This window comes from Carettochelys insculpta, chromosome 13 (assembly GCF_033958435.1).
Source record: "Carettochelys insculpta isolate YL-2023 chromosome 13, ASM3395843v1, whole genome shotgun sequence".
NCBI classification, from domain to species: domain Eukaryota; kingdom Metazoa; phylum Chordata; order Testudines; family Carettochelyidae; genus Carettochelys; species Carettochelys insculpta.
Window position 1 is genome coordinate 11504900 of NC_134149.1, and position 12773 is coordinate 11517672.

General features: G+C 50.4%; 1 protein-coding gene across 1 annotated transcript in view; it reads right to left on the reverse strand.

The window, feature by feature from the left end:
- The window catches only part of CD99L2 (CD99 molecule like 2), an 87862-nt gene that overhangs the window by 4609 nt on the left and 70480 nt on the right, over positions 1-12773 (reverse strand). Inside the window, exons 10-12 of the mRNA XM_075007551.1 lie at positions 7249-7281; positions 6848-6967; positions 334-399 (exon numbers count right to left, since the gene is read on the reverse strand). Coding sequence (XP_074863652.1) covers positions 334-399; positions 6848-6967; positions 7249-7281 — 219 coding nt within the window. The remainder of the gene's footprint in view (positions 1-333; positions 400-6847; positions 6968-7248; positions 7282-12773) is intronic.

Here is a 12773-nt window from a genome sequence, read left to right on the forward strand (position 1 = left end):
GGGTAATGGTTCCTCTTGTAAAGGCCTTTCTGAGCCATAAGTACCTGCACCATGGCAAAGTCGTATGGCCCATTATTTGCAGAACCAGGTTCTCAGGCCCCTGGATTTACAAATCTCTCTTGTGTGTGCTTTAAGCGAGCAAGTTCTGCAGTGGATGGGGTATGGAAAGTGGCAATATCCTCTGTTGTATTCAAGGCTGTGGTGTGCCTCCTAGGGACAGGAAGGCTTGGATGCTGTCTCACACTTGCAATGGGAAGCACGTAGTGATGTTTAGCAGGAGTTGTGAAAACCACCATTCAGAACCCTTAAGAACAGTACCATGAAAGTTCTCACCTTGAGGTTCTTCAGTTACAACAGCTTCTGTGTTTTCGCCTTTCACGTATTCTGCATTAAGCCCCTCTGTGAAGTGATGACAGCGAGAGTCAGATGCGGAAGGAGACAGGACAAACTTTTATGAAGATTTCTGCAGCATGTTTCTGTAATGAAGTGTTTCATCTGCATAACTAGAAATGCCCTTTTCTCAGGCTCCACTGTGTTAATGGCAGTGTTCCCTGAGCTGTATGCTTAGGCAGCCACTCACAAGCGAGTGAAATGCTGCCCTGCTGATTAGCTGTGCATCCACAGAATGTGTTTCTATGAATGGTGCACATCAGCCCAGGCTTTAATGCACAAAACAAAATTTATTTTGCACATAAATGGAAAAAAACTACAGGGAACAACGGTCAACAACACAATAGCTGAATATCAGAAAACTGTATCCAATGTGGTATCTAGCCAAAGCTTACTGGGTTTGAACGACGCCATATATTCTTGTTCAGAGGGCATGTCTAAAAATATTCCTTTTTCCTGCTGACTTGCAAGGTAAAGACACAACTAAATGAGCCCACTGCCTACACTTAAGAGGTGAGAAGACTGCCTGGAAATGGTGTGATTATTAAACAGTCGCACTACATCAAGGACAGCTTTTAAACAGTCATGTATAGGCTATTTCTCACCGAATGTTAAATTATGCAGTGAAATCTTACTGGTGCATGGGGAAAAGCAGCTTAGAGCAAGCCTGGGTGATGTTTCTGAGACAGAATCACACAAAAGCTGTGTCTACACGTGCACGCTACTTCGAAGTAGCGGCACTAACTTCGAAATAGCGCCCGTCACGGCTACACGCGTCGGGCGCTATTTCGAAGTTAACTTCGACGTTAGGCGGCGAGACGTCGAAGTCGCTAACCTCATGAGGGGATCGGAATAGCGCCCTACTTCGACGTTCAACGTCGAAGTAGGGACTGTGTAGACGATCTGCGTCCCGCAACATCGAAATTGCTGGATCCTCCATGGCGGCCACCAGCTGGGGGGTTGAGAGATGCTCTCTCTCCAGCCCCTGCGGGGCTCTATGGTCACCGTGGGCAGCAGCCCTTAGCCCAGGGCTTCTGGCTGCTGCTGCGGCAGCTGGGGCTCCATGCTGCAGGCACAGGGTCTGCAACCAGTTGTCGGCTCTGTGGATCTTGTGTTGTTTAGTGCAACTGTCTGGGAGGGGCCCTTTAAGGGAGCGGCTTGCTGTTGAGTCCGCCCTGTGACCCTGTCTGCAGCTGTGCCTGGCACCCTTATTTCGATGTGTGCTACTTTGGCGTGTAGATGTTCCCTCGCAGCGCCTATTTCGATGTGGTGCTGCACAACGTCAAAGTTGAACGTCGACATTGCCAGCCCTGGAGGACGTGTAGACGTTATCCATCGAAATAGCCTATTTCGATGTTGCTACATCGAAATAAGCTATTTCGATGTTGGCTTCACGTGTAGACGTAGCCAAAGGGTCCCAAATATGCGTTAGTTAGGTCTTTCCATGCAGACAAGTATTCAAAGTTTGCAGCAGTTAGTAAGGCAAAGGCAGGCCGTGGTTCAGCTCTTCCTTTCAGTAGCACATCATGCCAGGCTGGGAGCTGAGGTCAGGTGGGGAAGCCAAGCGTAATTGTGAATAAACCGCACCTTGGAAATAAGCCACTGAAATAGACTTGGCTTCGGTGGAGCTGCACTCAGCTTCCCCAATCTGGTGCAGGATCTCCTAATTTTCAACCGGCTAGAGGTACAGAGCAGCCAGAGAAGAGCCGGCCCCAGACCCTGGCCCTGCAGACCCCTGGCTTTTATTCACGATGCTTGGGGGAATAGGTCAGAGGCATGACCAAACTGCAGCACCCATGTGGCTCCACTGACCCATCCCCTTCAAATACCAGCACTGAACCACCCCAGAATGGCCCAAAGCGAAGGGGCTACGTACCAGCACGTTTTGTTTAGGCATCATCATTCCGCTTTACAGCTGTGTGTGTGGCCAATGGGCATGTAAGTGTATATGCACCCATGTCGTAGAGGCATCTTACAGACTTCTGCTTTGAAGAGAGCTGCTGTGAGATACCAGCCTGGTTCTGCTTAGCACTGGGCTCACCTGCCATTTCAGTCAGGCCTCATTCTGTGTGGCAACCTCCCCATCCACTGCATTTTTGCATTCAGCCTGCTTGCTTGTCTGCCATGTACAAGCTCACGTAAGGCACATTCCAGCACAGTGCTGCAACAAACCCCGCTGCAGTTGATGGAGCAGAGTGGCTTGCACTGGGAACAGCATTGCAATGGAGGAACCTGTGCCACACATGCTCAGTTGGGGTGTGGTAAGGAGGGGGAGGGGATAAAACAAGGTTTCAAGGCTTAAGGGGGAAGACAAACTGGGCGGAGATGCAAGGCCGACTTTACCTTGCCCCTCTGCAGCTTTGGAGGGTAACATACACATCTCACTACGGAGTACAGCCTCTCTGGAACAGAACTCGCACAACAAACAAAGCTACACTCTAAGGCCCTGTTGTGTCTGGAGCTGTACACATGCAACACGCTGGCAAAAGGAAGGCCTTGCGCCAAATGGTGAGTGAGAGGGGTGCTAACAATGCAGCGGGCACTGTTTAAGGGCTCGAGGTACCCACGTCCCATGGGCTGGCTGGCACCTAATCCCCTTGGCTTCTTTAGAAATTCCTAGCCTTCCGCTAAGTTCCCCCCTCAGAACGCATGCACAGTGGGCGTGGCACTTTTCCATGTAACTGCTCAGCACCACAGATGGTCTTCTGCTAGACTGTCATTTTAATGTTCCTACGTGCCAAAGTGATAGGTATGCAAGGACAGACAGGGATAAAGGATATGGGGAAAACTTTGCATCCGGCGTTGGCAGAAACAGGAAGAGAATGCACCAGTCCAAAAATGCGAATTCATCCCACACCCTCACCCTTGGACGAAGCGGGGGTGGGGGGAGGAGAGGGACACACAGCCAAGTGTGTCTGTGCTACCAGCACATGGTCATTCCATCACACAGCTGCGTCTCCGACAACATGTGTTTTGCTGGGATAACATCAAGCACGATTTATGTTTTTCAATAAAAAGCCAGTTCTGTGGCTGCTGACTGCTCTCAGATTTCTGTCATGCACTGCAATGCATCTAAGGCCTGACATTATCCCAGCATGCCATGTCTGATGGCTTAAATTAATCCTCCTTTATAATTAACTTTAATTTCCTGCTGCCTTTCTGGGCTTTGCGTCTTTCAGCTTCCCTTTTATCAAAGCCTTTTTAAAAATTATTTAGTCTTTCCAAAATATCATTTAAATTGTGCGTGTGTTTTCGGGGGCGGGCGGGGGGGAAACCATACAAGGGCATTTTATTTTATCACATTCATTCCACTCTTCCTGCTGATCTAATTTACCAAAACTCGTACCTTCCTGTCACAGCCACAGCCAGGGAAATAGCAACAGTTCAGTGTAAGTTTCTGCCCCGATAGTAAAGGAGACACGCAAGGGATTTTAGTTGTTTAATTTTAAATTAGCTTTTCTGGCTGTTTTTCATAACTCTTTGGGAGCTCTGGGCCCACAAATCCCACCCTCAGGTTTCCAGACCACCAGTTTTCAAATGTCCACTCAGAATCAGCTAGTCTTTGGCCACATCTTTCTCCAGATGCTACATCACATTACAGACAGCTACCAAAAAACACCACCACACACTCCCCATGTATGCGGCTGCCATGGAGATGTCGGGGTGGGTGGGTGGGTGGGTGTGTGTGTGTGTGTGTCAGGAGCAGGAGAGGCACCCACAAGACACCCACTCGTGTGACTCATACTAGGAAAGGGTTTGAGGCCTAGGCCAGGCTCTTGAAATGGCTCCTGCAACTCCTTCCTTTACTGTCTCCCATTCCTAGGCTTCCGGCTGCTGCTGCTTCCCAGCCCTTCTCACATACAACAGACCTGGCTGTAGCCCATTCAGATGCCTCCTGTTTGTGTCCTCCATGGCCCCGCCCAATCTCTCAACCCTCTCCCCTCTTGTGCAGTGCAAGCCCCTTTCCACAACCGCCACTTGCTGTGCTAAACTGGTTTCTTTCCAAACCTCACCTCAAAGCTAATCTTAATTCTCCCCTCTGCCATGCCCCACCCCCGCCCCCCACCTCTTAACTACTGCTCACTGCGTCCCTCCTGCTGCTACTGCTCAACTCTACAGCTGTGTTAGTTAAGGGAGGCATGGCTGCTGCAAATTCTGCCCAGGTGAAGGAACTTTCAGGCTCAGGCTCTAATTAGGGGAAGTTGTTGACATGTAATCCAGTTTCTCCCTGAAATCCTCTCCTCCCCCTTTGCTTTGGTTTTTGTAGGGTTGCTCCTGAATGCTGTATCAGAGAGGTAGGCATGTTAGTCTGTAGCTTCGAGAACAAGAAGTCCTGTGGCACCTTATAGACTAACAGATCGTTTGGCGCATAAACTTTTGTGGGCAAAGCCCCGCTTCACCAGATGCATAAGTGGGGGGGGAGGGGTTTCAGAGGGGCATTTAAAGAGAGGGGTCCCAGTAAGAGGGAGGGCCACAGCTGACAAGGTCTATTCAGCAAGGTGGAAATGGCCCATTAGTAATAGTACGATCAAAAGAGGAAAAAACAAGTCAGATCAGACAGGGGGATATGACCCATTGTCAGAGTCTAATGGGGAGATATTACCATCCAGGGCAGAGAAGCTGCTTTTGTAAGCTGCGAGCCACTCCCAGTCTCTGTTTGAGAGACTCCTTGGTTAATGGTGTCAAATTTGCAAATAAATTGCAGATCAGAGATGTCTCTCTCCATTTGATTTTTGAAATTTCTTTGTTTCAGGACTGCCACCCTTAAATCTGCCACTCAGTGTGCAGGGAGATTGAAGTGTTTCTCCACAGACTTCTGTACATTATCATTCCTGATGTATGATTTATGTCCTTTTATTCTTTTACGTAGGGACTGTCCAGTTTGGCTAATGTAAAATGCAGTGGGGCATCACTGGCACATGATGGCATCTATTATATTAGTAGATGTGCAGGTAAAGGAGCCCCTGGTGGTATGGTTGATGTTAGGTCCTGTGATGATGTCACTGGGGTAGATATGTGATCAGAGTTGGCAGCGAGGACCGTTGCAGGGGCTGGTTCCAGGCCTAGAGCCACTGGTTTGTGATTTGTAGTGGCTGGTGAGGATTTGTTCAAGGTCGGCAGGCTGGCTGTAGGCAAGGACTGGATGCTGGACTGCTGCGCTCATTGTTTTCCCAATGGAAAGGAGTAGGGAGGTTTATTTTGAAAGACAAGGACCCCACCGGATGAGGAGAGCCTGGGGCTAAATACAATTACGTGGCATGTGACACTGCTATAGCCTCAGCCTTTCCGCTTCCCCTGCGGGCTGTCCTTCCCCTGGAACTTCTTTTTCCCAGCATGCCTTTCTGGGGCCAGTCTGTTAACTATGGCAGACTCTAGGTAGGCCAATTTGGAATCAGCTGCTGCTTACAATGTCTCCTCGCTCCACCTACGGTAAGTTTTCACCTCTGCTTATATTTCATTTCTTACTCCTCGCTCCACGCTATATATACACTGTATATTGAGTGCTGCAGCCTGGACAGAGGGAACCCCAGATCTCTCTCTGCCTATATGTGTGTATTTGGGCAGAGGGTCAACAAGTCCGTGTGCCGAGGCAGAGGGCAGGGGTAAGGTCCTCTCTTTACCCTTCGGATGGGGGCAGCCGTTGGGGGAGTTTTTACCCTTACGGAATGGCAGGTCTGAACGATTTGGTCAATGTTACAAAGAAAAAAAAAAACAACCTTTCGATACAGAGCTCCTGTGTGGGGCCGATCAAAGCCACCCCTGCACATGCTACAGCTGACACTGGTGGGTTGTTTCCATTTAAAACAAGTACTTTATGCTTGCAATATTCTCTGCCTGCTAGTGAGCCACGTGGACCTTTGTGGGATGGGGCTGTGTCTCCTCCCCTTCCTCAGGGTTGATTTCAGACACTAATAATAAATACCATTCCAGTGTTCCCCTTTGCCCCAGCTCTCGGCTTGTCTCTGAACTTCCCAAGGTGCAGCTCAGCTCCTCGTGCCATACTGTAGTGGGATCATGGTGGAGGCCTTGGGCATATCCCACTGACTATGCACACAGGCTGGCTTCCAGCCTAGACCTTCCACTACCCTCCCCTGCAACGCTGCAGGCATTTGGCTACTTGGCATTGGGCTGACAAACCCTTTGGGCCTCCTGGCTAACCACACAGCCAAACAGCACTGCTCCACTGCTGTGCCAAGTGAGTCCCACAGCAGGGAGGTTACTGCTGCCCCAGTGTGCGGTACCATCTTGGAGGAGTCTGTGCAGGGTTACCCCCTGGCAAATCTTGCCCCAGGGCCACAGCTCGCTCCCTCTTGCACAGAAGTGGGGGAGTTGCTGCACCCCTCATGGACCCTCAGATGAGGGGCTCAGGACCGTGCTGAGTACCATCTCCCAGAGGGGCTGGTCTCCCCTTTCCCCAGCAGGCTGGGCGCTCTGCTCAGTCCATTCCAACACTTACGTTGTATGCTAAAGCAAAACTTCTTTTGCTGATAGGAAATGTAACTGGAGACAGCGCCGATCAGGGCCATGGCAAGAGCACTGGCTATCCCTGCGATTGTCCCCGTCTCCGCAGTGGTTCCTACAAAACACGGGGGCACAAGTCAGGCTGCAATGCACATTGGGGTCCCAATGATTATTCCAGGGGTGTAGCTGTTCTCTCCCTCCCCCCCCAGTCACCTAGGCCATTCCACAGCCTCCAGGGCTAGCTGGGATTTCACACCTATGGCCACCTAAGCAAACTGGTCTGAGAAATGTGGCTGGCAGGGGCTGGTGTTCACGCAGGTCTGGCCCTCCGAGATGCTGGGTAGCAGGCTTGGCCTGGGGCCGAGCAGAGCTGGGTTTCTGCACACTGCCACCTACCTGCATCATAGTCACCGCTGCCACCACTGCCACCTGGAAGAAAGATGAGGGGCATTAGGGCTGATGCTGACAGCACGGGATTGGCATTCAGTGATGTCTGCTGGGGGTCAAAGCCAACAGTGGTGCTGCTCCTCAGGACTAGCCCTCCCACTCCCCGCAAACACACCCTAGACCTGTGCGTAAAACAGCATCTGGGCTCGCTGAAAGCTGCCCTGCTCCTGGGGTGGCTGGCCAGCCCCCTGGACCATCGAGTACAATGCCCTGGTCTATGCTACCAGGTCAGAGACAGCTTACATCACTCCAAAAGCACCTACCCCCTCACAGACCTCCCCTGCTATGCCAATTTGGCTCCATGGGTCGCACAGAGACCTGGTCTAGGCAGTTAGGTTCATGCAGCAGGTTACATTGACTGTTGGTGGCTTTTGGAAGCTGCTGCCACAATGCAACCCCACAGCGCCAGTGGTGCAAGCGCTCCTGGTGAGGACATCCACCACCAACACCAGGAGCCAAGCACAGACACGCCCACAGAGACCAGGGTGCTCATCTGTGCCCCTGTCCCCAGAGAGCCTAACCCCCACCCTGGGACATGCAGGCAACAGCAACTGGGACAGAAAGACAAATGGGGGGGAACGAAGAATGAGAGGGGAAGAGAAACTAGGCTGTGAACAGCGGGCAGCAACTCTGCTGCCACAAGGCCAGGCCAGTTGCCAACTTATTATATCCTCAGTCCTCATCCTCCTGTGCCAGGGCAATGGGTGAAGAGCTGGCAGCAGAGTGCTCTGTGCTCACTGTGACCCCTCTGCACCAGCTCCGGTGGAAAAGCAGATACCAGGTGCCTCAGTGCTCCCAGCAGCTGTTCTTGCAGTGGACGGACAGTCTGGTACTTGCCCCCCAGCAAGTACAGGCGGCTCTCCCACACCTACCCCTACACCGCTTGCGATGACTCCTCTGCTGATGCACGGTGGAGACCCACCCTTCATCCATCCAACTTCTCTCCAACAACCAGCAGACAGTGCAGGGGGATGCCCATTGAAAGAACAGCCCACCTGCAGATGCAGCTATTTTGCTGTGCTCGGGTTGGCAGAACCAATGTTGGCTGTCTTTGCACTGACAAATGGTGGAATAAGTACCACACAGCAATGACTCTGCTGCACAACCCTAGTGGAGACAAGGCTCTGTGGCATTTACTGTGCCACAGGTAGGTGAGGTCAGCACTCTGCCCCACCTGGGGCTGACCTCACAGAGTTTACCTCAGGGGGCAGCTACAGGTCTTTACTAGGGTATTCCAGGTATGAGTTACCCTGGCTGAACACACACCTCTCTTGGCAGTGAGGACAGTCAGAGAGGGGAAGAGAGTTGTGTTTTCTAGCTACCAGCACAGCAGGGTTAGGGGCTGCCAGCCTTTCCCAGGATCCCTCAATTGAAACCATCTTCATGATCCTCCTGTGACCTCAATACGGCAATGATTTTCTCAGTGTCTCGGGCTGGCAGGTGGGGGAGAACCACTGCAGTACAGAATGTGCTGCTGGATGACTGCAGCCCTGCACACTAAGGTAACCCTCCCATTTAATTAACGAGCTGCTGGCTCAGTAACACTGTTAGACAATAAGTGGAATCGATTGTAAATGTAGCACTGTGAAGACAAAGGCAGGTTTTACAGGTGCTTGTGGCTTCTAGAAACCCTGGTTTTCTTTGGGAAAATGCCAGGGGGACTCCAATAAAGGCGTTCCGGTGCCAGACTGGGGATGGGTGACAAGAGAGGGATGTGCACAATAACAGATGCCTGCAACACACGCTGCTTGCCAATGTATACGTAGAGGAAGAAGCCTATGGGAACTGACCAACCTACTCCATCCCTCTGCTGAGAGGCTGACTTAAAACAGTCCAGCACACGCTTCTCAGCACCTGCTTTGTGTGTGTGTGTGTATACACACCAATTTTTTGTGTGTGTGTGCGCGCGCGCGCGCGCCCACCCACTAATTACTGGCTCAACAGGCCCTGAAATGCTGCTGCCTTATGTCTCCAGTCAAAGGAGATCTATCAGGGGAAAAACTAAATGTGTTCCCCCACTCCAAAGATTAACGAGGTCCCCACACTGACACAGGCGCGTGCAGCAGAACCTCCTCGTCCGAGTGCCCTAAAGCCCCACACCTCCACTTCAGAGCGTTTGGCACCTTGTAGCGTTAGGCCCATGATGCGCTGTGTTTCAGCAGGTGTTTATACCAAAACAAGTCGACCCTCACCTTCATTTATTCCAGTCAGAGCGAGCAGGGAGGAATCCCAGTGCGCATTCTCTTTTACCCAGAAGTGATGTTCCTTATTATTTCATTGCATCTTTTCCAGCCTGCGATACAGTGACCCTTCTTCAGTGCGCACTTCAGGGCAACAGTACCTGTGCGACAAACCTGCAGAACCTGGCTTGCCAGACCTACTCATTCACCATAAGATGGGATCAGTTCCAGGGATTTGATGTCTCTTCCTCTCCTATCTATTTGCTTTTTTTGTGAAGTCATCATACTTATTATCAGAGGAGCTGTCTTAAGTGGGTAGTCCTTTCTGTAGGAGCTCTCCACACCCTGTTCCTGTGCTAAGCAGCGTTGTGTGTATGCACTGTGAAAGGAATGACAACTGACAAGCTATACAGAATCACACAACCTACTTGCACTATCAATACAGAAATATGCAGCTAAGCTCCATAACGCCAAGGAATCTTCACTTAGCCAGAAACCATTTTAAAAACAGCTTTCCCTGGAGAAACAGGATCTGAAGGAAAACAATTCCCTCCAAATCTCTGTCAATACACCTTGACTTTAAGGAAGCGGGACAGCATAGTATGAATGACTCCCATGCAGCTTGCCTCTAGCACAGGGAAATGATGACTGGGTTTGAGGCGTTATGTTTTGAACTTCCCTATTTTAATATTGTGGCTCTCAACAACCATGAAGCCTGATGTCTTCAACTTAACTCCCAGCAACCAGTGGTGAGCAGCAGTGCTCCTTCTAATTTTTTCCATCCACGGGCAGAACACATTTTGTTATGTGCACCAAGGCATGAGCGGATGTGCACCACCAATAGAAACACATGCTTCTGGCTGTGGGTGCTCTGCTAATCAGATGGGCGGCACCTACATCTCTCTTGGGCAGTGGCCCCAGTACTCAGCTTAGTCAGCTCAGTTGTCAGCAGGTGGGAATGAACCTGCGACCTTGGGGCTAAATCTGTGTGTCTCTACAGCATGAGCTAAAAGCCAGCTGGCCCTCAGCTGAAGCTGTGGAGCAGAGCTTACTCTCCCCACGTCTGGGGTTACTCAGGGAACACCGGTGAGCAGCGTCCCCTGTAAACTGACCGCTTGTGCGGCAGCTCAGGAGAGAATCAAATGCCACCCAGCTGATTAGCAGAGCATCTGCAGCTAGGTTTTTGGTTCTACTGGTCATGCACATTTGCACATGCCTCAATGCTCATCAGAAATGTATTCCACATATGGATGGTGCAGGTGAAAGACATGAGAGTGAACATGGATGGTGAGTGTGTGAAAGTTAAAGGAGTTTTTATCTTTCCCACTAGGCTCATGTCTACACTAACCCCAAACTTCGAAATGGCCACGCAAATGGCCATTTCAAAGTTTACTAATGAAGCGCTGAAATGCATATTCAGCGCTTCATTAGCATGCGGGTGGCCGCAGCACTTCGAAATTGATGCGCCTCGCCACTGCGCGGCTCGTCCCGACGGGGGCTCCTTTTCGAAAGGACCCCGCCTACTTTGAAGTCCCCTTATTCCCATGAGCTGATGGGAATAAGGGGACTTTGAAGTAGGCGGGGTCCTTTCAAAATGGAGCCCCGTCGGGACAAGCCACGCGGCGGCAAGGCGCATCAATTTCGAAGTGCCGTGGCCACCCGCATGCTAATGAAGCGCTGAATATGCATTTCAGCGTTTCATTAGTAAACTTCGAAATGGCCATTTGCATGGCCATTTCGAAGTTTGGGGCTAGTGTAGACGTAGCCTAGGAGAGGCAAAATGTGGGCATTTTCAATATATCAGTCACAAAAGGTGTTTCTCCAAGCCAGTTTGCAATGCAGTGGGACTCTCACCCTTCACTACACTAGGAGCTGGATCACTCTTCTGAGGACTGTCCTACCCATAGGTGAAGCCCCCAAACCAGTAGTTCCTAACAGATGAAGTGAGGCCTCACCCAGCTCCCACTGACATTAAGGAACATTGACATCAACAAAAGCAAGAGCACATCCTGATCTCCAAATCCCAAGCCATGACCATCCTCCGAGGCAGATGCTGTCTTGTAAGAGAACCTTGTAAAACACAACTTTTAGAAGTTTAATGACGTCGATTAAAATCCAGTGCGCTTTGGGACCTGCCTTGTAGAAACCTACAAGTTTGTTCTTGCCATTCTCCTCCTCCAAGGTGTCCAAGAGTAATTCTGACATTCGTGTTAGAGAGGAGAGACAGTTAAAGTGACCTGTGGACAAGCTTAGGGTGGCATCCTTTATCACCTCTTTCTCCTGTACTACACTCCATGGCATCCACACAGATCACAGAGCTAATAAGCAAACAAATTCAACTGCATAGGTCTCTGCTCCTTGCACTCCTAAAACTTCTCCTGGTCTTGAGGACTAGGAGAGCTGTAAACACCCCGTGTTCCTCTCACCTTGGCTTTGCTGGGATGAGCTCCTGTGCCTCTTTGTCAGAGCCAGCCATAGTCCTTCCTCATGGCCCAGACACACTTCCTAGCTTCGGGCTAGTTCTATCGGGAGCAGGAGATCCAAAACTAGTTGCATGATTTCTCTGGACAGGCTCGCCCACAGCTTCTGAAACTACCTCCCCATCCACTTTCTCCGAGCCTTGCTGGGAGCAGCGCTTTGCCATCGCTGTTCCGTTAAAGGCCTTGGTGTGGTGCTTGATCCCAGTCTGTTTCCACTCTGTTTTGGCTCCAGGCCCAGGACTCGCTTATGTTGTCTGTGAGGCTATGTTTACACTGCAGCGCTATTTCGGGATACCGAGAATCATGAAATAGCTACTCTGCATCCATGAAAGGCATCTGGTATTTCAAAATATTTTTTTAAATAACAGGTGCGCTATTTTGTCATCCCTCTACCCCTCGTTGCAGGAGTAAGGGATGCCTCTAAATAGAGCAGTGTTTCAACAGTTGGCACCGTGTAGACTGCGCCAAATGCCAAAATAGCCAATTTCGAAATGTATTTGAAATAGGATACTTAATTTGCACTTGTTAATTTATTTCCAGTGTTGTGTAAATGTAACCTTAGTGATGGCCAGACGCTACTACAGTGATTTAAGAACAGCCTCACACATGCATGCAACTCCTTTATTAACCTCTACTTGCACTCCAATTTCTCCACTGCTTTTTGCATAGGATGCTATGCTAAATTAGCATCTCCAGATTATATTAGCGCTGCCTTTAGTGGGGCAAAAGAACTAGAGACAGCTGTGCCTGCCAGGAAGAGAGGGTGGAAGTGTGTGTGAAAAACCTCACACCTGGATTGGTTCCTTGCTGCTGA